The sequence below is a fragment of the Corythoichthys intestinalis genome, chromosome 12, assembly GCF_030265065.1.
Source record: "Corythoichthys intestinalis isolate RoL2023-P3 chromosome 12, ASM3026506v1, whole genome shotgun sequence".
In the NCBI taxonomy this organism is placed as follows: Eukaryota; Metazoa; Chordata; class Actinopteri; order Syngnathiformes; family Syngnathidae; genus Corythoichthys; species Corythoichthys intestinalis.
Genome location: NC_080406.1, coordinates 35605480 through 35631020, shown reverse-complemented (window position 1 = coordinate 35631020; position 25541 = coordinate 35605480). Strand labels below are relative to the sequence as shown.

The following is a 25541-nucleotide window of genomic DNA, read 5'->3' as shown; positions in this document are numbered from 1 at the left end:
CCACAAGCCTGCGTGGGTTCTCTCCAGTTACTCCGGCTTCCTCCCACATCCCAAAAACATGCATGGTAGGCTTACTGAACACCTCAAGTTGTCCGTAGGCTTGAGTGTGTACGTGAATGGTTGTTTGTCTCTATGTGTCCAGTGACTGGGTGGCAATCAGTTCACGGTGTACCTTGCCTCCTGCCTATTGTTCGCTGGGATAGGCTCCTGCACCCTCATGAGGATAAGCACTTTAGAAGATGAATGCACATTCACCCCCCCCCCCCCCCAAAAAAAAAAAAAAAAATATGTTTTGGCCTAACCTGTAAAAACATTCATTCACCTTATGGCCGCTTATCCTCACGATGGTCGCGGGGGTGATCAAGCCTATCCAAGTTAACTACGGGTAGTAGGCAAGGTACACCCTGAATTGGTTGCCAGCCAACTGCAGGGCCCAATGAGACAAACAACCATTCAGGCACACACTCAAGCTTACTGACAATTTGGAGAGTTTGATCAGCCTACCATACATGTTTTTCAGATGTCGGAGGAAACTGGAGTACCCGGAGAAAACCCACGCAGGCACAGGGAGAACATGCAAAGGAGTGAACCATTAATCTCAGAACTATGAGTCAGATGTGCTAACCACTCTCTCACTGTGCTACCCAACCTGTATTAATAGTTTAAAATGTGTAAAAAAATGTACACTGTACAAACAAACAAACAAAAAAGAAACCATCAGATGACAACATTGCCTTTATTTGGACAGTGTTTATTGACATTATTAGATTTTTTTTATAGACTTTATAAATCACTATTCACATGAAATGAATAATTAGACACAGTAAAATAGGTTCCACTATTATATAAGAAAATGAGGACAAGTTTAAAGTTAGGCCCGCTGATGGATCAAATCAATATTAATGTAACCATTTATAGCAGTACGACATCATCATCATTATCCTCATAAAGCATTTTTTCTGAGTGCTGAGTGACATTTTTAATCTCCATCAGACATCCATTCCCAGAGTTGTGTGTCTTCTTTTGACAAGCAGAGTGAAATAAATCATTCACTGCCATTGGCGGCAATAGATGTCCAATCCATTTTGAATGGGAGGGCTTTCAGTGATCATTCGCTGCCAGCCCTCCCAAATCGCCGTCAATGGCAACCAACAGGTTAAATGCAAATGGTTTAGATGAAGAATAAGGCAACAATCAAATTAAAAAAAAAAAAAAAAAAAAAAACATATCTTCGGTTAGCTTGAGTGCTATGTAAGTGCTTAAAGAAATGACTTGCACACGACATTCTTAATCAAAAGTGGATTATTTACTGCAGTATGTCTAAAAATACACACCACCATACTGGAAAAAGTGTTACTATGCACCAATCTAAAATGAAATTTGTGACAGTACAATCACAGCCAAGACAGACATCCTTAATTTTTGACGATTATTACGCTTAGCACGTACAATGCACTTTGTTACGTCAACAATTCTAAAGTCTTTACTCCTGTCGCGCCACCCTGAACTCCAAACGACAACGTGTCGGAGGCAAATGAGATCACTTCCTGCCTTTTTGTTGTTGTAGTTTTTTTGTTTTGTTTTTTTTAAATGAAAGTCAGTTCATAAGAATATACATTCACCGAGTAAATATAAGTTGTGTCGTGTTTTCAGTTCACGTTTACATACCGGTAATTATGTCAGTGTTAAGTCAAAGAATTTGCAATAAAAATGACATCACGGAGAGGAAATCATAGAATAGCTTAATAGATTGTCTGAATTAATAAAACACAGTCGTGTAAGAAAGAAAATAAACACCGGACACTACGGATGAGCATATTAATTGTTTGATTAATCACGTAATTGACTGGTTACCTTACTATTGTGAATTTTCTCAAAGGTCCATTAACGCAATGTCGCAAATGCCAATCCCTAGTGAACATTTAAGATTGTAATATGGAGGAATAAAAGTAATAATATTTAAAACAATGTCCTCCATTTTGTCTAAATAAACTACATTTTACATCCTTCTTTAAATTCATCTACTCATTTGCACATTCAACTACTTAAGAAACATCGTTGTAGGACAAACGAGGACTACAAAGTCATCTTAAATATGAAATAAAGAGTAGATAATCATTCGAGGGTACATAAATATTCATAAACGTCTTCACAAAGCAATTATGACATGTTCACGACTTTCTAGATCTCATATTATTATTATTATTTCTTTTTAAATACAGGCCAATGTCATTCAAAGCCCCTTAAATATGACAACTCTTTAGGCACTTGTAACATTCAATTAAGACGGAACCCTTCCGTTTGAATATACATTGAATAAACCTTATTGTTTATAGACATGCCTATCATTCTGACCCATCAGTGAAATTTCTTTTTTTTTTTTGAGAGGGGAAATAAAGGTTAAATCCGTGCCCGTAGAGAGAACTTTTGATTGGGTCGACACCGGCAAAACGCTTTCAATGCAATACAAAGGCACACCAGGTGGAGGAGCACTGCTCACTATGGATAAAAGCCTGTACTGTACACTGAGGGCCATCTTAAAATAAGTGCTTTTCACTAGTTCGCTAATAAAACAACTGAATCTGGCACGAGGTCAAACAATCATTACTGTTACAAAGAAATGACGCATTCAAGAAAGTCAACAATCTCTACCGTGGGCACCTCCATGTGACTATTTACATCATTAGAATGTCAGCTAACATTTCTATTGGTTAGTATTTTCCAGTAAATTTCTGCTTATATGGTTCTGAAACTTCTGTGGTAGGTTACTTTAAATATAATGCGAATAAGTACGGTACGTCCATGCATAGGGTTTTGGTGTGTGACACGTACAATCCTTAATGGGATACCGTACTGTATATGGTGATGTCATCCACCGGTGATGCTGGATCAGCATGCGGCAAGGACATTGTATGTACACATGGGCTGATCTGGATCATTGTGGCACTGAGTTTTGTTTCTGGGGGTTACTTGAGAATGATCTGTTTTGGAGAGAGAGAGAGGGTACAAACATGACAAAGATTTGATTTGTGAGGTAAAGTGGTGATGGGCAATATGGAATTTTAAATCATGCCATGTTGTTAACTGGATTCAAAACAGGTGATGAAGACCATATTAAGCTAGCATGATACAATTACCGGTATTTAATAATAATACAACGGCTTGGGTTGTCTTTGTGTTGGGTTAAATGTAATGACACTATAGTTTTGAATGGATAAATTACCACACGAGTTAAAATGGGAGTTGCCATGCGGTGGCCTTTTGTAAAAATTACTGTTAAGTAGGTATTCATTGGGAATGTCCCTGATCCGATCACGTGATCGGAAATCGGGGCCCGGGTACAAAATAACTTTTTTTTTTTTTTTTTTATATTAACTAATTGGCATTAGGCCATTGGCAGCGATTAATGTCTAATTCAATTTGACTGGGAGGGTCAGCAGCAATTGGCAGTGAAACATGACGACATGATCACGCAATGCCACCCTTCCCAGTTAAAATGGATTTGATGTTGAACAAAATAACAACCAAAATAAGCTCATTTCATCACATTGGATGACTAACCAAAGTTTATGTACAGTACAGGCCAAAAGTTTGGACACACCTTATTCAATGCAACACGAATTAAGGTCCCAACCCCATTGATAAAGCAATAAATTCCACTAATCAACCCTGAAAAGGCATACCTGTGAAGTCAAAAACCATTTTAAGTAACTTCCTATTGAAACTCATCAAGAGAATGGCAAGAGTGTGAAAAAAGTAATCAGTGCAAAGGTTGGCTACTTTAAAGATACTAGAATATTATTCAGTGGTATGAAAAAGTCTGAACCTTCTGGAATTTCTCACATTTCTGCATAAAATCACAATCAAATGTTATCTGACCTTTGTCAAAATCACACAGATGTATAAACAGTGTCCGCTTTAACTAAAACCACCCAAACATTTATAGTTTTTCATATTTTAATGAGGATAGCATGCAAACAATGACATAAGGGGGAAAAATAAGTAAGTGAACCCTCTGCCTTAGGAGACTTTAAGAGCAATTGAAACCCATTTTTACCAAACAATTTAAGTCAGATGTGTGCCCAATCACTGATGAGTGGTTTAAAGCTGCTCTGCCCACTATAAAACACACACCTGGTAAGAATTGTCTTGATGAGAAGCATTGTCGGATGTGCATCATGTCTCGGTCAAAAAAGAAGTCTGAAGACCTGCGATCAAGGATTGTTGAATTATATGAAGCTGGGAAAGGATGCAAAATCTCTAAAAGTCTGGATGTTCATCAGTCGACAGTCAGAGAAGTTGTCTACAAATGGAGAGAGTTTGGCACTGCTGCTTCTCTCCCAAGGAGTGGCCGTCCACCAAAGATGTCGCCAAGAGTTCAGCGCATATTACTCAAAGTGGGAAAAGCGAACCCAAGAGTGTCTGCTAAAGACTGACAGAAATCACTGGCACAGTCCAATATCTCTGTGCTCACATCAACTATATGTAAAACTATGGCAAAGATTGGTGTTTATAGGAGGACTCCATGGAGGAAGCAACTGTTGTTTAAAAAAAAAAAAAACATTGTTGCATGTTTAATGTTCGTAAAAAGGCACTGGGACACTCCACAGAAGTTTTGGCAGAATATTTTGTGGACTGATGACACCAAAGTTGAATTGTTTGGGAGTATTACACAACGTCATGTGTGAAGGAAAAATGGAACAGCTCACCAACATCAACACCTCATCCCCACCGGGAAGCATGGTGGAGGGAGCATTATGATTTCGGGCTGTTTCACTTCCTCAGGGCCTGGACAACTTGCAATCATTCACGAATTAATTCAAGAATGAATTCGAAAGTTCATCAGGATGTTTTGCAGGAAAACCTGAGGCTGGCTGTCAGACAGTTGAAGCTAAAAAGAAGATGGATGTTGCAACAAGACAATGATCCAAAACACAGAAGTGAATCAACTACAGAATGGTTTCAGAAGAAAAAAATACACGTTCTGGAGTGGCCAAGTCAAAGTCCAGACTTGAACCCCATTGAGATACTGTGGCATGACCTAAAGACAGCGGTTCATGCCAGACATTCAAGGAATCTGATGGAACTACGGCAGTTTTGTAGAGAAGAATGGGCCAAGATTAGTCCTGATTGATGTGCCAGAATGATCTGCAGCAAGCGTCTGGTTGAAGTTACTGCTGCCAAAGATGCGGGGGGGTGTTGGGCGCACAAAATATTAAATGTGATGGTTCACTTACTTATTTCCCCCCCCTTCTGTCATTGTTTGCATACTATCCTCATTAAAATATGAAAACCTATAAATGATTGGATGGTTTTAGTTAAAGCAGACACTGTTTTTACACCTGTGTGATTTTGACAAAGATCAGATCACATTTGATGTTGATTTTATGCAGAAATGTGAGAAATTTCAAAAGGTTCAGATACTTTTTCATACCACTGTACATGTTTTTAGTTATTTCCTTTTTATTGCTAAGTACATAATTCCACACATGTTCATAGTTGTATTACCTTCAGAGAGAATTTACAATGTAAATAGTCATGAAAATACAGAAAACGCACGAATGAGAAGCTGTGTCCAAACTTTTGTCCTGTACTGTATATAAAACATAGTATTTAAATGTAGTTTGGTTGCAACTTTATTTAGCGCTGCAAAACTGATGTGTGGGATTTGTGATTTCTTTTTTGTCACTTCATTGAAACCACTGCTGTAAGAAAACCCCTTTTATATGGCTATAAGGTTGGGTTGGAAAAGAAATTTGAATGTGCTTTTCGTCCGTCCTTAACACATTTCCGAGGTAGTGGGATCAGGATTTGGTATTGGCAGATCCTCCTAATCAGGATACTTATATTCGACTCACATTCAGAAATATATGACCTGGACATCCCTAGTATTTATCATCTTTGTTAGTGGCTAATTATTTCCCAATGTAGTGGTAGGAGCTATGTGTATACATTAACTCGGATTTAAACTATTTTTACACCATATACAGTATTTGTGTTGTCTTGAGTTATCTGGTTTAGGGGACCTTCTGGATCACTGATTGTGGAAGTGTTACCACTCCAGAGAAGTGTTAAGTCAACATTCATAATATATAATAAGAAAAAAAATGGATGATATGTGATTTACTATCATATTATTGTCTACTACTACTACTACTATCACATTAGGGGTGTGCCATCTTAGGCACCCCACGATTCGATTCGATTACGATTCAGGGTGCTTCGATTATTGAACGATGATCACGGTATTGACGATGATCGCCGTTATTGCGATTATCACGATTATCGTGATTATCGATGAATCGTACATTGCTAGTTAATACAGTAGCCGAACAAATTTATGTCCATTACTTATCTAAAATATCCTAATGATTCAACAGGAACGATGGAAACATCCCAATACAACAAAGAGCTGCCCTTAACCTGCTTTTTAATTTTTTATTTCTTTTCAAGAAAGTGCAAAAACATTAACCATTTTAAAAGGGAGTGCTTATTTCTCTCAATACAATAAAATTTAAACAGTTGGAATGAATTCCACATTTTTTGGAAACAAAGTGTCTTTAGAAATAAGACTTCTTTTAACCAATATACTTTGTTTTCACAGATTTCTGTACTATTTCGCATGTTTGTAGTGTTCCCGCTGTACTTAATCATGGTTTTACACGTTCTGCATATGAAATGCACGTTAGCGAATTAGCTAATTAGCTTAGTGCTCGGTGCTAACTATTAACATCTGAAAAACAACAACAATAAAGGCTAAACAGTACAAGAGGGTTCGTGTATTCACCTCTTATAGATGCACACTGGTCTTAGCAACACATTCAGGACATTTTGTAATTGAAATGCTTTAAAACTACTGCTGGACATCTACAAAACAAGGAGCAACGAAGTATCTCTCTTCCCCTCTTGCTCTAAAAAATAACTTGCGAACAAAAGCGCGACCACTGGGTCGCGCTTCTGTCCCTTCCTGTCTCATACACAAATTTATTTTCCAGTCTTTTAAAAAGGAGTAAATATCTCAGTAACAGGCAGCATCCATCATAACGTGCGTGCGCCCGTTAACGGTGCACGGGCGGCAGATGTGTCTTGAATTTCGTTTTGCTACGAGTAGCTGCCATAAAGTTATGAGGGAAAATCATCGTTTTTGAACCAATATGAATCGTAATCGAATCGTCAGGTGTCAAATCGCAAAGCATGTGATAATCGATTTTTTGGGAACTCCTCTAGATCACATTACTGTCATATCGCCCAGCACAAGTTTAAAAGTGTGACCACAGTTTCCTATCACATGATCAAAGTGGGATAACTCACTTTCCAAGTGTATTTTTTTATACTTCCTGCAACACTGTGGTTTGTTTTCCAGATTGTGTACATTTTAGCAGTTAATATTCATATTATATTCATTCTCTTTGCGGCCTTTAAACCTGAGAGCACATATGGAAAAACTGCAATCTGTGTAATGTGAGAGAAGTTAAGAAAAGATAAAAGGAGTGTGAAAATTGACACACAAGTGTTTGCAGATGTCTCTACAAAGTGTTGCCTGCTCTCGGAGAAGTAGCTGATCCACAGGCAACACAAAAGCTCAATGACAGCTGATGCAAGCGGGGACACAAAGCGACTCCTCCAATTTAAAAGAGCCCAAGGTTGTCTTGACTAAAAGCTTCCAAAGGAAAAAAAAAAAGAAGCAAACCTGATTGGCTGGTGCTGTTGCTGCGTAGGGGACACTTGTGGCGGGAGAAGTTGCTGCAGAGACACTAGCAGGCGTAGCACTGTACATCATGGGGACTGGCTCAGGAAGGGGGAAACCATGGAAGCAATGAAAAGGCAGGTGGAGCATTATGGTAACCATAGCGACGTGTGTCTCTCTCATTTTTGCCAGGCAAATACGAAATGACGTTAGCGGCGAGGCGTCACTGTGTTAGAGCTGCAGCTGGCATGAGATTACACAGAGGAGCAAGGCGGCGGGGCCGATATAAATGGGAGGGAGGACTAATCCGAGGAACAATTAGGACATTTATTGGACATCCAAGAAGCAACACAACCAAATATTACCAAAGCTTTGTTTTTGTTATTTTTAATAATTTGGGAAAATGTCCTTGATACACTTGTCAGCCATGATAGATACACCAGCAAAATTACTAGCCAATTCATATTTAGTACAGAATAGATGTCTCATTAATGTATTACAGTTAGAGATGATCATTATTTCAGAATTTCAATTTAAAAAGTGGAAAAAACACATGAGAATCTATTCTTAATTGTGTCAAAAGCTGGATAAATAAGGGGAAAAAAGTAATTTGGATCCATTAAATATATATATATATATATATATATATTTTTTTTTTTATCTCATTAGTATTATTCATTTTTGAATTGTATGTTTAAAATGAAAACTAATACTTTCCTTTTTGTTAACTAAATTTATATTTAGAAAACGTTTCAGGCTTATTAATTTTAAGAATTAATGGTGCAAAACTATCAAAATTCCAATTTATTTATTTAAATGAACTACAGAAATATGTTACATTTTCTGCAATACTCTGTTTTACTGAGATGCAACTGTATTACTGAAACTTAAAGAATTAAAACTGAAATTCCAAAATACTAATCAAAACATATTTTTGTCTTTTTGTAGCTACACATAACTTTTCCTAAAAGTTCCTATTCACTGCAAAACTACCACAATAATTGGTCAATTAGATAACATGTACTACTTCTCTGACAGTCAATTTAACTCATTCGGTGCCATTAACGGCAATATGTGTAATTTGAACTGGGAGACGCTGGCACCGATCATTTGTTGGCAGCCTTTCCCTGTTCAAATGAATTGGATTTTTATACTGTAACCATGGCAGCCAATGAGTAAAATAAATTATAATATATATAAAGCAGTGACGTGCGGTCAGGGGAGGCAGGTGAGGCAGAGCCTCACCTGTCATCATGACAAAAAAAATAATTATAGCATCAAATTTATATTAATATTTGTCCATTGCTCTTAATGTATGACTCATTTCAAACATTTTTATAGTCAAAATCGTTGAATTTGCCCATTTCCTGTTCAAATAACGAAATGAAACGAGAGGTGCGGCAGCAACGAGTAAAGCCTCACCTCTGATTGCGCAATCTATAACAAACTGGGTTGATACATGGAATTGGAGCGTGCTGGTTGCCGTACATCTGCATGTCGCCATTATAATGTTTCCAGATACGTTTATTTGACCTGATTTTCCACAGTCTGGCTAATGTCTTTAACCCTTAAAGTTTAATTTTTGTTAGCGACATATTTAGTTTTGCTGATGGGAAATAAAACCGCAGTGAAAAGGCACAGGTTGCGGCAGATAGTACTCTGCCGCACTGAAAGGGGGCGTACGTGAAACTGGACTTTCCGTCAAAAGTGGACGCGATTAACAACACCGGAGCTAAAAGGTTTGCTTCAAACTATGGGACAGAAGATAACTCGCGCTTTTCAAACGGACTGGTACACCCGAAAAGACTGGCTATGTGGCTGTCCTTCGAAAAATCGCCTTTGCTGCTTTCCCTGCCTTTTCTTCTCAACTTGTGCCAATGTCTGGACAAACACGAGATATTGTGACATTAAAAAACTACCACGAAGCCTTAGCAAACATGAGAGCTCGACCACTCACATTTAAAGCCTGATTGCTTTAAAAACTTTTGGAAGCTCAAGGATCGATTTGGCTTTGACGAACAGCAGAAGCTCAATGGTAGCACCCACAACGCCAAGGTAAAGGAAAACCGAAAGAGTTTGAAAGACCTCATTAATGTAACCTGCATCCTAGCTAAACAGGAGTTTCGTGGTAACGATGAGCGTGTAAGCTCTTCTAAACGTGGCATATATGTAGAACGATTACATGGTTTTGCTGAGAAAGATGAAAGGTTAGCTAGACATTTGGACACATCCACTGTGTTTTCTGGCTTGTCAAATAGAACACAGAACGATCTAATTGAAGCAATCCTCTCCATTGAGGCGGAGAGATTTTTTAAAGTAAAGAAAAATAAGGAGGACTTTTACAAAAAGGGCGTAGGTTTGCATAGGGACGGTAGGGACATAACACTACCAACTTTTCAGGATGCTAAAATTGTCCCCACCAACTTTTAAGCAACCTTACCTTTTTTGCTTGATATAATGTTCAGTTATGTGGAGAATTTAGATCTTTCAATAGTTCCATATGTTGTAAGGATAGAATTGACCCTAGCATTATTAAGTGAATTATTTTCATTATGTTTATGTTTGCTAATAAAAACCAGACATTTATTCAGGAAGTTTTCAAAATGTTTCTTTAGTATTTTTTGAAAACAAAGGTTTGAATCGAACAGTGTATCATCTGAACCAATGCACGTAAAAGTTATTATCAGTAGATAAGGATTTATTTTGCATTGATCATTTTTGCCTATTAATTAATTAGGTTCATATACATGAGAAATGTGGCCCTTTGCCCCCTTCATCCAATCTGTTTGGTCTTATTAATGTCCCGTCCCCTGCAAAAAGTGTACCTACATGCAGGTTATGCTGTTATATCGTCCCTACGAATGTTGAGACCAAACCTATGCCCTTCCAAAGTAACGGCGGTTTTTGTGGTGAAGGACAGGTGCAAGACCACAAACAGTTTTCGTTTCAATCTTAAAAAATAAAATAAAAAAATAAAAAGCTTAGACTAAGAAAAATACAATAGAATATTTAAAAACTAAATTTTGGACTTAAATAAATTAACCTTTGTTTTTCTTTTCACACTTTTTGTTTAGCAATCTGTAATAAATTGATTAAAGTATCAGAATTAAAAGTTTTAAAAACAACTGAATATTTCACTAAAGGTCAGAATTTAATTCTGTGGTTTTGTACACCACTCTTTACTCTCATTTATGTTGCATGAATTATAGAATTGCGACGGCCAACACATTGAGGGTGTAGAGCAAATGCATGTTATTTTCTTACTTTTACGTATCGATAATATGTACCGTGTGTGCGTGTTTTGTGAAGAATGCTGATAAGATATGAAATAACCAGTAGCCAATTGAATAAGCTACCCTTTTTGGTTTATATATTTGGAAATCTGACACTAAAGGAGTCAGTGCCTCACCAACCATGAACCTTACCGCACGTCACTGATATAAAGTTTCCTCACAGCTTCAGAATACTACATTACAATATGATGGTGTACCATATGTACTGGCTTGGTGAATCAATGTTTATTTCAATCAAGCTTTTCATGACTTTGGTCTTTTTCCCTACCACTTTGTTGTCGTGGTAGTTCCAAAAGCTGAGGTAATATCTAACAGAATATTAATGCCATCAAACAAGTAGACAAGAGTGAAAAGACAACATTGAAATCAAATGTTGTGTGTGTCATCTGCATTGAAATAGATTTTCTTTGTTCTAGCATTGTAGGGAGTTTCACCTGGCTTTAAAATGAACAAGGCGAGGGACTTACCGACACTGTTCGCAGGAGTCATGCACAGAACAGACCCTGTGTGGGCACAATGGAAGCAGATGAAATGTTAACAAAGCTTTCTTCAATTCAACTCTACAAGCTCAAAATTACATATGAAAAGAAAACAGCAGAAAATACAGTAGCATGGCCAAATAAGTGGTTGTCATGTCAACAGCAACGTTGCTAGGTAGCAGCCTTGTCTGGCTAGGTCCCACTTGCTGAATGTCAGCGTCTGTTACATGACTGCAATGTCGCAGTGGTTGAAGAGGAGTCGTGGCTGATTATGTTCATTAGCGAAGAGCAAAGTCATTTGCTTGGACCTCTGTGGCATAATGCTGCTGCTCAAAATGAGGTTACATAATTGAAAGGTCACAGCGTGGAGAAAGCTTTTTCCATGCTCGGTAAAATGACAAAAGGGAGACCATTTGGTTTAGACTGATGCAGTAATGGATCTATAAATCTGACAATATGTTCCATTTTGTGGTTACTTACACTGTAGAATTTCAGATTTGGAATTTTGGGCTTTTCGTCTACTTCTGGGAAGTATTGTTTTTTCATTGACATTTTTATCCACTACTGCACATTGGAATAATGAAATGTTTTTTCGCGTTATTAAACAGGATTCTTTCTGCTGGGGTGTTGGAGTTTTCTATCTAGCTGCAGCGGAGAAGTCGGAACGACAACAGATAGTTCATATGAACTATAATTAATTAAAACAATAATGCAAAATTTCATCAGCTATTCTCAGTCAGAGTAATCGTCTGTTCACACATTTGTATAAGGGCAGGTGGAGTAATATGGTAACCATAGCGACATTTCGAATAAGTCAATAAGTACCTGCGGGGTAGAATGCGGCCGCGGGCTGCTGCAGCTGCGTATTGGCAAGAGCCTGCTGATAGTGCAACAAACTAGGGCTGAGCAGCGAGCTGGCCCAGTTGTTCTTCTCCAGAGCTGCTCTCTTTGGTAGCGGTTGCAGGATGCTGTGGGGGAAGCCCTTAAAAGCAAACAGCACAACCAGTTTCAGTGACTATTCCAAAGTAGTTAGCGTTCAATTCCAAAAATGACACATGACTATACCATAAAATTTAACTGTTAATTTCACAGCATGCACTCATGGTTTCAGGATACAAACACGAATGGAAATAATGTATCACGTTAGCTCTACTGAGAATGACACAAATGAAACTACAGAAAGCTCACAGTGACAGAACGACACGTTATCACAGTATCATTATTTGGCTACATGCAAAGCAAAAGGTGAAAATACCAGGTCTACAGTTGCCTCGAGGGGTCGCTTCATTGCTTTGGCAGTCGACTGAGTCTTTTAAGTGCAGACAGCGAGCACATGATGGCAGTGGGCCAATGGGGGGTCAAGCGTATTAACATACAGCAAGCAGAGGTGCATCATGGGGGACAGCGTTGTGCATAGATGAGAAGGGGGGAAAACAAAAATAAGCTGAATGTAGTATACCACATAAAACACAGTATGCATGCACAGTAACCATTCACTGGCTAAAGATAAACACCTCACGCTCAGTGGGTGCCATTCTGTAGCTTCACAAATTCATCTTTCTAAACACTTGCAGTTTTGGTTAAACTAATAGGAGGAGCTGTTAAAGAGTTTGGCAACATGGATTAAACACAACCAGCATGTGTTTATGAGGGCAATGCATTAAGGATGGGCACAACTCTTTGACTGCAATAGATGTCCAATCAATTTTGATTGGGGGGGGGGGGGGGGGGCTGGCAGCGATTGTCCAGCGATTGTGATATAGAAGCATGATTGTCCAATCGCTGCCAACCCCCCCAGTCAAAATGGACTGGACGTCTATCGATATCAATGGCATTGACACATGATCCACCCTTACAATGCACAGGCCATGTCATTGAAACTAAAAGGTTACACAAAAAAACAGAAATGTAAAAAACAAAATGAAGCAACATTGACTTAACGTATATAGCATTTGTTATTTAACAACCAATATAAGAGCCACGTTTAGATGGAACTGCAGATGTCTTATATTTGCTTGATACACAATATGATAGGAAGCTAAACTGACCTCTACTGTAAATATTAAAGCCATGCAGTAAAGTATAACAAGTGAAAGGGAGAAACAAACACAATGGTTTACATTTTAAACAACACAGATGGTAGATGGAGAACATGTATAGCACAGATAAAGAGCACATTTTAGTTAAATTCTGCTTTCATTCTAGATCATCATTGCTATTTACTATCATCAAACAAGTATAGGAAGGAAATGGGTGTCATACCACGGCTGCAACTGAAGCCTGGGCCGCCATGGCTGTCTGATGCTGACCGGACTTAATTTTGGCCTGCAAGTGCGCAGGAGGGTGAAAATACTTGCACTTGTCGCGGCTGCAGCGACTCTTGATGTAGTCCATGCAAACGGTGACTGTGTTGTCCACTGTGTCGATCATGGGGCTGTCACTGGGGTGGGCGAAGCGGCAGTCGGTCTCGCCCCGAGTGCAGGTCCCTCGCTGGAACTCCCGACACACCTGAAATTGCGGCGACATACCAAGAAACGGGGTGAAGTAAGAACCGGGTCATTTGGTAAAAGGGTCAATTCTACCTCTAGCTTGTCAGTGCGCTGGAGCTTCTGCGAGGGCGAAGAAGAAGACGACGACGACGAGCTCTGGACGGTGATGGGCGGGCTGCCTGAAACTAGAACCTGGCTGGTAGGCAGGATGTCTGTAGGAAGGAGGCCCATCCCGTGGCTTAGGGGTGTCAAGTAGGAACCGTAGCCAAGACCAGAGTTGGTGCCGAGACCCTGTGTGGTAGGAAATGACAGTTGATAGATGATCAGACAGACCTGACATAGGTTGGAATGGTTCTTCCTTAAAGGGACAGACAACACTTCCAGGGCGTTCAAACGTTAAAGAGCATACGACACGAGAAAAAAAGTCTTAAATGGCATTATTATGTGAATTAGAATCATATTTTGAGACGATTCGACTATATACAACAATTTAGCAAAGCACAGATGACGAGAAATTAGCCTTTTAATCTGCCAGTTAGCCACACCTACCATTATAGGGCTTTAGCGTCCCCAACAGGTGGATGACGTCAGCGGTAGACTGGTCTCATCGATTTTACTATTCAGCCCATTGAGGGGGAATTATTCAGAACGAGGAAAACGCGACGAAGAAAGCCGCCAAATGTCATTGTTTCTGTCTCTTTACTTCAATATTTTTACAGGATATTCTTTTTATCCAAGTATTTTTCCCCAATAGCTATATAAATGGCTTGAGAAAGACCAGTCAGCCCGTCGAGGGGGAACTATTCACAATGAGGAAAACACGATGAAGAGAGCGGCAAAATGTCATTGTTTCTGTCTCTTTACTTCAAAATTTTTACAGGATATTCTTTTTATCCAAGTATTTTCCCCAATTGCTAAATAAATGGCATGGTCATGACAAATAACAGTCTTGTGCTGAATGGAATATGAAATAATAAAAATGCATTTATTCAGGACGACATGGCAAAATTACTCCATAATGGTCAAAACTGTCGACTTCACCTTTACTGTCGCACCTCCCGAACTATATTTTATGACACCTAAATCGGACATATGTCATTTCCCTTCCCCGGCTTCGGAGAATGTAAACAAACCAGAAGGCATGACAGCTAGCCGACATGCTAACCCCAACCGAGTGATGTTTCAAAGTCTTCAAAGCGGAAAATCACACATAACTATCCTGGTTTATTTGACATGACGACCCGGTTGTCTATTGTCGTCGCGGATCGGCAAACCGCCCAGCGGAGAGCAATTTACAGTTCGTTCCCCGGAGGAGGGTGGCTGGAGTTGTTGTGCAGCTAACGGGCTGCTGCTAATGACCATTAGGACAGCTTTTTACATGCCTATCAATGATCAAACGTAAGTAGTCCTTCATTTAAAGGAAGTTTGTAGTGTTTACTTTGTAATCGCTGTATTCGTATTTGACATAATACAAAACAAGATGTTTACTCACTTCCTCGTAAGTCCAATGGTCCCACAGTAAATATCCACGGTGAATGGGAACCTTTTGAAACTCCAAAAAGGCGCATACGCCTCTCCCTCATACAGAATGATTTTTCTGCAGCCGTTTGGCTGGCGTGATGCGAAAAACGTATTAATCCACAAAATCAGCTGAATCATTCGTCGCCATACACAACAGTACGCTGTATAGTGAAGAGGACGTCTTCTACCGTACACGTCACAGCGCCCTCCTCCTCAATGCAAGACCGAAGCCGGAAGTCACTCATTTTCCTGGCGCGGGATTCAAAAAACTAAATAAATATAGCGATCGCCTCCACACACATCCAAGCGGTCCATATCATTCAGGAGCATAAAATACCGCGTGTATTATGAAATAAACATGCTTTTTCGTGTCACAGGCACTTTAAGAATATTGTTTAATTAACTCAAAGTAAAAAAACAAAACAAAACAAAAAAAACCCACAGAATATCCTTTTCTTCCATTGTGCAATAGCAGAGGTAAATGTAAATAACAGCCAGTATATCCAAGGAGTGGCCGCTTTTAGTTAAGTGTTTTACAGAATTTGATCATCGTTTCGGAAGGGACCCCAACACAGCAAAAAATGCCGGCAAAAGTCTTGGTGAGTACTAAAAAATAACGTACTAATACCATATGTACTATGTGAGATTATACCATATGTATTATGTGAGACTTTGTTTCCAACAGCCATTAAACCATGTAGAGATGTATACCAAAATGCGGTGCCAGATGGTCATGGAACAACACTACCTATAGTGCTGCTAGCCATTTTATCAATGTCAAAACTATTTTGGCAATTTAAGCATTTTGTTAGTATCCCCCATTTCGTTTATCAATGTATATGTGCGTGAGTATAACTGACGTCACTAAATAGTTGCGCACATAAGCAGTATCTCTTTTGAGTTTAAACATTTTCTCCATTATTGGAGGTCTAAAAAATTTGCGATTTGCATACTTAAATACTTCGAGCAACTATCTTTCACATGAAGGTCATTTATTTTAGTTGCTGTATGTCCTTTTAATTCACATGTGTCAAAAGATCCATCCACTATTCTCTGTGACCCGCAAAAGTAATTAATGTCCATTGACTTCATTTTTTGTAAAAAATAAATAAATAAATAAATAAATAAATAAATAAACGTATGATTCTCAGAAAATATTTACTTAAAAAAAAAAACGTTTTTTTTTTTTATTTTTCCTTTTTTCAAAATTAAAATACATTTTTGTAAAAATTTAAAATAAAATGAGAATCTCTGTTTTGTTTTTATTTTAAAAAGAATAATAAAAATGATTTATATAAATGTAAATAGAGATAAATAAGTTATTAATAATAATGTTTTTTCAAAAATTAATAGACTACTTGCTTTTAAGAGGCTCAAAATAGAGCATTCGGACAACTTTTAGGTCAACAATGTCTCCAAACAATTAATCGACTATCAAAATAGTTGTCGAGTCATTTTATTATCAATTAGTAGTTGATTAATCGCAGCAGCCCTAATTGGCATACATAATAGCCCCCCGGAGGAAACCTTAACTACGTTGTAGCCCCGACTAAACTGAGTTTAATCCCCTGCTATGGGGATAGACGAACCAGAGTTGCTTTAAAATGGAACTTTCCAACTTTTCTGATGGCTTTAATGTTATTTCATAAATTAAATCATTGGCTGCCATTGATAGCGATAGACGTCCAATCCATTTGGAATGGGAAGGGCTGGCATCGATCTAGTGGATTGGTACGTCTATTGCAGTCAGTGATACTGAACCATGATTATTCAACGGCAGCCATCCCAGTTTAAATGGATTTGATGTCTTTTGCTGTTACTAGCTGTGAACACGTTAATGCCAGACCCTCACCACAGACTGCAGACTAGCTGTTGGGATCATGATCTGCATCTGCTGGGCGAGCACCGCGGCTGCTGTCTTCTGCTGGATGAGATTATTGCGCCCGTTTATTTCCAGCTGGGTCTTCAAGTGTGAGGGTGGATGAAGGTACTTGCAGTTCTCTCTCGAGCACCGACCCTGTGTTCGGAGGACAGCAGCAAAACAGTACATTAGGATGCTTTTATTTCATTTTCCTCTCTGAAAACACATTTCCAGGCAAGGTTCCATCCTCTGAATTGTCCATCACGGATGATCACGGTACTCCTCCACAGTAGCGGAGCTGTCATCTGTGTGCCCATTCCAATGACGTGGCAAGCTAGTTCTCGCTAAATTCACACCCTGTGAGCAAATTTGTTTTTGGAGTGCTAAACAGATCAACTCTTAGTGAAATTGACTTCACATTCAGGTAAAGTCTGACATATTAAATTATCAGATGAATATTAAAAAAAAAAAATATATATATATATATATATATATATAGTAAAGATTGCTTACTATAAGAGGCCTGGCGACATTATTTTAGGAATAGTATCATCTGTAGTTCATAAAATCTATCCTCTAATGAATGCATTTTGCAAATAGATGTCTGGTACAAAGTTCAAAGTTTCTTTGTCATTACAGCAAGTGTAACAAAAATGCATCAGAGAAGGAAAAGGGTCAAAGGTCACATTAGTAAAAAATATGGCAATACTTTTGAATTTGGCTGCTTAGGTCACGTATGCTGAGTGCTCCTCTAGTTTACATTTATATTACTCTGAGATTAACATCTTACATGTTAATGTGTATTGAAACCAAAAACAATGGGCTGAGCAAAGTGAGCAAGGTTCAACTGTGAATCTGATTTAATGTACTATACTATCATTGTTTTCCAAAGCAAAATATATTTTGTTTTCAAATATCTTTGGATCAGTGTTGTTTTCGTCAATGATGACTATAAAGAAAATGTTTCCGCAACGAAATTGTTTTCATGACGATAGAAGATAACGAGCTAAAAACTTGTTTTGGGAGACTAAAACATAACGAGTATAATGCCAGTTTTTGTCTGATGAGACGAGAACGAGACGAAAATGCGCAATAGTTTCCGTCACAACGCTCATTCACAATGTGTGACATTTTAAGTGTAATTAGCCTGCATCTGCATCTGGCAGTGTATGGTTGGGTCACAAATGTGATGTGCTACGCAACCCCCACACCAGTGCAGTGTTCTCTCGAGTCTCAAGGGTTGGACGCACGGTAAGATTTGTTTTCTTATCTTGTCCAGAGAGAACATGCAATATTGCTTTAGCCTTTAAAGGTCTGTGCTGAGTGATCATCACAGACTAAATGTAACTCATAGCATTAGCATAGCATTCGCATTAGCATTGGGTTAAAACTAACAGCGAGCATCCTCTTATGGTGTCCATGTGGGTATGATTAATTGAAAATAATGTACTGAACATTTTGAGTCAACATGGACTAAAACTAGATGAAGTCAAACACATTTTGAGATGACTACAATATGACTAATAAGTATTATCGTCCAAAACACAAAGACGAAAATTGAAAGGTCTGGCAAAAACAGCACTGCTTTGAATTAATGACAAAGACAACAGATATAAAACTACAATAGAATACAAATAGAAATGAAATTGAGAACACAACATTACAGCATTTACTGTCCGTTTTTATCCAGGAGCTTGGAAAAAAAGAATATTTTCTGTTAAGCGAGTCAAAAGGAGAAGTCTAACCTTTACGTAAAAAATGTCTTCAAATGATTAATCAATTATCATTATAGTTGCTGATTAATTTGATAATCGACTAGTTGGACAATTAACTGAGGCAGAAGAACAGAATAGAAACTCTCTGCACTGGCCTAAAGCAGGGGTATCCAACTCCGGTCCTCGAAAGCCCCTATCCAGCCTGTTTTCTATGTCTCCCTCCTTTAACACACCTGAATCAAATGATCAGCTAAACAGTGAGCTCTGCAGAAGCCTGATAACGACCCTGATTATTTGAGTCAGGTGTGTTGGAGGAGGGAGACATGGAAAAAAAGCTGGATAACAACTCTCGAGGACTGGAGTTGGATACCCCTGGACTAAAGGGATATGCCAAAAGGGATATGCCATAATAACTGCTAATAAATGCCTGTGGTCTACTGTTACTGAAGGGCCTTAGGCCCCTAATGCCAAAAATACAGTCATTGATAGACATCTAATCCATTTGAACTGAGGGATGGCAGTGATCTTTCGCTGCCAGCCTCTCCCAGTTCAAATGAATTGGATGTCTATCGCCATCAATGTCAGCTAATGTGTGAGCCACACGGAACAACAAACTTTGAGTTGCAGTGTTGTTAGCTAACATCGAAAAAGATACCAATGAAGGATGTTTGCCTCTTATGCAAGTCATGAGCTGGTTGTTACTGAATCACATGGTGAGGCAGATGCCATTAGCGGGCAGAGCAGCTGATAGCTGAAAGCCACCAAAACCTCCACTTTCTTGCAATAACAGCACTGGAAAGCGAACAAAGTCATCTTTCTTACTTTTAGCGAGTCGAAGCAGGCGATGACCCTCCCATTTTCCACTTGGCAGCTCTTTGGCGGGTGAGCAAATTTGCACTCCTCGTCACTGCGCGAACAGTTTCCACGCTGAAACTGTCGACACACCTCCAAGGTCAGCCATTTTGTGTCTCTCCCTGATGCCATGTCCAAAGGTTTTTGATCATAAACTGTTTTTATTAGAAAACAATCGTGGTGCGGGAAGCGGAAGGCCAATCACAGTCCTCTCCTAAAACGAGCTGACGAGTCCTCCATGAGCTGGAGCCAGAGGGATCAGAAGGATGGTGGCTTAGCGCGGAGATCACCCATTGGTTATACACCAACGCTCATTGGCTTTTCTTTGGAAACTATGCGGGAGCCGTTGCTGTTTTAGACCATTATTCTTCTTTGATGGTGCGCAAAGTAGCGGCCCCCCAGATGTTGTTTCTGGCCCCGTTGGTAAAACAAGCTTTCCTCCGACTTCAGTCTCAGGTTATCTTCTTCAAGGCACTTATATAGTCAAGCTGAAAAAGATAAAAATATTACTTGTTCATTGCTCCAAATCTAACAAATCCACACACATAGTATCAACTACAGATCGTTTTTCAAGACCGATACAGATTACTAGTAGTAAGAGGGGCCGATAACCGATTTTTGGGGCGGATATTCATTTTAGGGCTGCAGCTATCGAATATTTTAGTAATCGAGTAATCGACTGAAAATTCTATCGATTAATCGAGTAATCGGATAAAACAAATATATTTTTAGGTGAAGAGCAATTATAAATATACATGAGAAAACAAGACATTTCATCTAATTTTGAACCATTTTCAGTCAATCAATGTCTTTATTTTCGATGTATATTGTTGAAAACAGCCAACAATTGCATCTCAGATGTAACTAGAATTAGGAAAAAAAAAAAAAGAAAAAAAAAAAGACTAATTCACTGCTTTGACTCAAAAAACTTTAGATCTTATTACAAAAATATATATATATATCTTACCTAAAAATGCCGTTACGCTTGATAACACACATCACTTAAAAGTTTGGATTTTTTCCTACGTCTTTCAATTGAATTTCTCTTTGTGTCAAGCCATTTTTAAGTTCAAGTTAAGTTTTAAGTTAGTCTAAACTGCAAGTCCTGATAGGATTTTGAGTTTTTGCAGTGTTCAAAATAAATGTATGATACAGGCTGTATTGGAGCACATTAGCACCAGTGCTACTTGGTGTTTTATCCAGCAATGACTACTGAGCTAAAATTGATAGTTAGCATGATTAAGTTTTTATTTTACACCCTCATCACTCCACAATGCTATGTTATGTTAAAGCCTGTATGTAAGACACGTTAGCCAAGCATCGACAGTGGTCATAATTAATAGAAACCTAGCCCTCCGCAGGGCTAACGTTACTTCCGAGCAGTAACGTTAATCTTATTTATTAGCGCTTAGCGCTCTTTATTAGCGCTTAGCGCTCTACTGCTTTAAGATGGCGGCTGTTTACTAAAGCTGCCCAGACGCGGCCGAGTCTGTCATTTAGCATCTAGTTCAACATACATGTGATCTCTATGAGACGCTACCTGTACCAACGTAGCATCGTGCGGGCTAGTATTTAGCAACGTCGGCGTCGTTTGTGGCGGCTGTCGGCTGCAGTAAGTTTTCCCCCCCCCCTTCTTCCTCTCCGCACGTGACAGCGCGTTGTCCCGCATTAAATGTAGTCCGAGCAAAACGTGACGCTTAGAGCTGTCAAAACAAACGATTACTCGAGGTGAATAAAATTACTCGGATCAGTTTTTAAACTCGAGTTACTCGAGTTGCTCGAGTACTCGTTTCAGCTCTGATTCATTTGCAGTAAAAGTGTCAAAATTGGCGTAAAAAATTGTATAATACAAACACTGAACTTCATTGAAATGCCTAGAGCGTGTTTATTGAATCATAAAAATAGAAAAATAATAGCTCCAGAAGTGCCAGAAATTCCTAGACTCAGAAATATCTGAATAAAATGTTAAATAGCTATCTGAACATATATATAACCACGAATTTAAAAAGCGGTCTAGACTAATGGACAAACGAATCATAGAAATAACAAATATATAAACCAGTTTTAAATTCATTTTTTCATATCGGCCAGTCAGATTTTTTTAAAAAAAGGGCAATACATATATAGGTCAAATTTCCAAATATCGGCGGCGATAATCGGTCAACCTCTAGTATTGACTGTTAACTGAATCTAATTTTTAGTGTTCTGACTGAATGAATGAGCGTATCATGAACATGAAATAAGCCAACTTTCTTTGTGATGCAGTCATCAATATGATTTCACGCAGAAGTACCAACTGTGGTCATGGACACATTTTTTTGAGTTATGTCCACCGACAGAACATGACCCAGATACAGCTACTCAATTTGTTACAAAAGACAACACTCAATTTAATCTAAGTCAAGCTCACAGCTGTAATCACAAAACATATTCAATTCTGAGGCTGATCAGAATTAAGTTGTAATATATTACTCTGGGGGTTTTAACAAATATAATCAATCCACTGTTTTATTATATAATAACTATAACCTTGGTTAAAATATTCCTTATGAAGGTACTTTAAAAAACGTATGCCTCGATTCAAGATAAACATGTTATGTGACAGTCATAAGACCTGAGCTAGCGAAACTGTCTCTACCACTTATGATAGTAGAAGCATGGCTTGTACGACAATCCTTTGTTTTTAGGCATCAGTCCGAAAACAGTAAAATCTCTCGGGATGAGACTTCATGAGAGTAAAAAAGCTTTTTTGAAAAACAACCTTCAATTGAAAAAAAAAAAAAAAAAAAAAAAACCTTTACATTGCAATTTTACTTTGCTTGTCGTTGTCCAAACACATCGAATGTTGGTGCATTTTCTCAAATCATCTTTCCTTACTAAAAAGAATGAAATCATTCATTCAATTAATCTTTTTCAAACTCCAACCAACAACAAAATATTTTCTGTTAAAAAAACAGCAGGATCGTTTTTGTGTGTGTGTGTTTTTCAACACATGGCATACACAGCATCAAAATTGAAGGCTTTTTGCTTCTGCAATGAGGTTGCAAATATGTCATGTTGATTGTGACACCAAACACCCTTCAGTTCCTCAATGCTGAGTTTACGCCGACCTCCATTCAGAAAGCACACAAAGTAGGTAATACAATGTTTAAACACAAGTATGGAGTTAGTCAAACACAGAACAGGATACACACTCCTGTATGGTACACTTAGCCGTTTGACACACAGGAAGTTGAGGCTGGAGGGGGAAAAAATAGGACCAGTTAGCATATATCTTGCAAATTGAGAAGTTATACTGGAAAAACGTGCAGGCTTAAGTTTTCGCTCGCGTCGCTTGACCCGGAGCTTACTGTCGCGAGCCATCGTGAAATCCCAGCACACACAAGAGAACATTCCTTTGGAGCACAAGTCAGGAAATGAGCCAGGGCAACCGACGTTACCTACCCAACTGTCCTGAATCACATTCAGCACGCCAGTCCACAACTTCTGAGGCAACGAGGTGCAGATTTCAAAAGATCATCATTGTGAATCAAAAAAAAAAAATAATAAGTGGGCATAACATTTTCTCCTCGACAACAGGGAAACTGGAGCGACTGAGTCCAACATTCCCAGCCTCCCCCCCTTCCTGCCGGGAAGACCCTCCCAGTCTGAAATGGACCAATTGGAAACAAGAAAGGGATACACACAGTGAAAGCTGTCTGCAAAACACTGCTGCTACTTGGAATCATAACTTTTTCTTCACAATTGAGGATGGCATGTAAAAGAACTGAAAACCGTCAATTATGACTGCAAAAATGTACACTTTCTGAACATATAAAAGACCATTTAAAAACTTTTAGGAAAGAGCATTTTTCCAGTTTTATGGTATAACACAGGTTAACTTTCCTTTAGATGCACCAAGAGCTTGTTTCCTCTTTATATGACCATTTTAGGCGTTTCCTTTGATGGAAGAACTGAGCAGTAATTTGTTATGCCAGAGCGGTTAATGTACAACTCATCAATCTGGACACAATTTAACCCCTATGAAAACAACCTCCTGCTTAGGAACAGACAACATATTGTGCTGCACGCTTACATATTAATTTTTTTGTATTTTAACTCACTGACTGCCATTGACGGCAAAAGATGAGCAAGAGCTGCTTTTAAAACGAACTGTTTTTACATTGACCACACAGTAAAAATAGCATATTACCACATACAACACTGAAACTTAAAACACATCAACAGGCGTCCAATCCACTTGGACTGGGAGTCATCATTTTGTTGCCAGACCTCCCAGTCCAAGTGGATTGGACGTCGTTCGCAGTCAATGGCACTGATACGTGGTCATTTTCTGCCAGTCATCCCATTTGAAATGGATTCGTTGTCCATCGCTTTCAACGGAAGTGAATGAGTTAAAAGGAAGTGAGACTAGACGTCATGTCAATATCACAGCATCAAAGGGTAGTTTAACGACGTCACGGGCTTTTTTAATGCACTTAAGCACTAACACAGGTGTTATATTTCTACACGACATTATAATCTTTTATTTCTGACGTAGCGTAGAAGATTAGCTGGGCTACTTCGCATACGCCTCCGCGCACGTAATGACGACGTATTAGCATTTAGCACGATGCTAACTCCGGCTAGCCAGGGGCGAGAAGTTGCTTACCTCATCGCCGCGGATGAACCGCTGCCCGTCGGGTGGTGGGAGCGCAGGAGGGGCGGGGGGCGACGGCGCCACCGCAGCTCGGACACGCCGAGGAAAACGCAGTCGGGGCCGAAATGAGCGTTCGACAGCCAGTAAACCTTGACCGAATCGGTATCTTAGAGTCTTGCAAAGCTACGTGGACGTCATTTTCCAACGGCCATTACTTTGTGACATTACACAGCTTTGAGCAACAAGCTCTTGACAGCTTACTGTACAGTCGGCGACGAGATGTCAGGGAGGGGTGTTTAGAAAATCAGCTAAACATGAATAACGTGAATATTTATCTTAAAATCGTTTAATATCAAACAAAAATTTTAACATAAAAAGTTAGACCTTAAGACAAACTATATTTAATTAGATCAATCGAATAAATAAAAAATATTTTAGACTGTATACGTACACACACCCCTTCGTAAATCCAAAGTGGTTCGGTCCACACGAACGCTAGGAGGCTAGAAGGGCAAAGGGTTTCCTTGTTACCAAGGGAACAGCAATAAATCCATGTGAGATTTGTTATATTTGCTATTATTATTAATATTTCCATCATCACGAATGTTTTATTTAATAGTTATATTAGTTTTACAAAAGTAGGCCCGGTGCACACTTAGAAACAGAACACATGGCTTTGTAGTTAACATTAAAAAGCTCCTTTTTACCTAGTGAAACCTGCACACCGTCATGGTTTTAAGCATGGGAGGGATGATGAGCGGATAATGAGTGAGGACAATGCGCACAGTGTCTTCCTTTAACAAGTCTTGTCAAGGTCAAACGAGACAGATGCTAACACTACGGGGGAGGAAGGATTTTGCTGATATGTGTAACAGGGTACACTTTATGAATACAAATTCAAATGTGACATCAAGGCATTTTTCCCCATCTATACAATATTATGTTAAAGTGTAGTGTTGCACCATCATTAATTTTGTCTTGCTTTTATCTTTTTTCCCCCCTGTC

At 38.8% G+C, this 25541-nt stretch overlaps 1 protein-coding gene across 5 annotated transcripts; it reads right to left on the bottom strand.

Annotated features, from left to right (window-relative positions):
* Positions 1 to 717: 717 nt before the first annotated feature.
* Positions 718 to 24801, bottom strand: LOC130927069 (muscleblind-like protein 2a). 5 transcript variants are annotated; one of them, XM_057852585.1, is made up of 10 exons: positions 24549 to 24801; positions 19868 to 20385; positions 17322 to 17486; positions 14042 to 14239; positions 13722 to 13967; positions 12715 to 12768; positions 12285 to 12441; positions 11448 to 11483; positions 7691 to 7785; positions 718 to 2981 (listed from the first exon to the last, which is right to left on the bottom strand). In XM_057852585.1, the coding sequence occupies exons 2-10, from the start codon at positions 20027 to 20029 to the stop codon at positions 2967 to 2969; spliced, it is 1128 nt and encodes a 375-aa protein (XP_057708568.1). In that variant the 5' UTR covers positions 20030 to 20385; positions 24549 to 24801; the 3' UTR covers positions 718 to 2966. The 5 variants fall into 5 exon arrangements, with proteins under 5 accessions (XP_057708568.1, XP_057708569.1, XP_057708570.1 ...); XM_057852586.1 differs by lacking the exon at positions 24549 to 24801 and adding an exon at positions 23342 to 23524; XM_057852587.1 differs by lacking the exon at positions 24549 to 24801 and adding an exon at positions 21438 to 21536.
* Positions 24802 to 25541: the final 740 nt, after the last annotated feature.

What these genes read in the sequence shown, in the direction of transcription:
- LOC130927069 (XM_057852585.1), bottom strand. Translation starts at nt 20,029, where the DNA reads ATGGCATCAGGGAGAGACACAAAATGGCTGACCTTGGAGGTGTGTCGA. An exon ending in AGCGCACTGACAAGCTAGAG is followed by an intron (nt 13,968 to 14,041) that starts GTAGAATTGACC and finishes CCGCAATTTCAG; the next exon opens with GTGTGTCGGGAGTTCCAGCG. An exon ending in GGCCGCATTCTACCCCGCAG is followed by an intron (nt 11,484 to 12,284) that starts GTACTTATTGAC and finishes GTGCCCACACAG; the next exon opens with GGTCTGTTCTGTGCATGACT.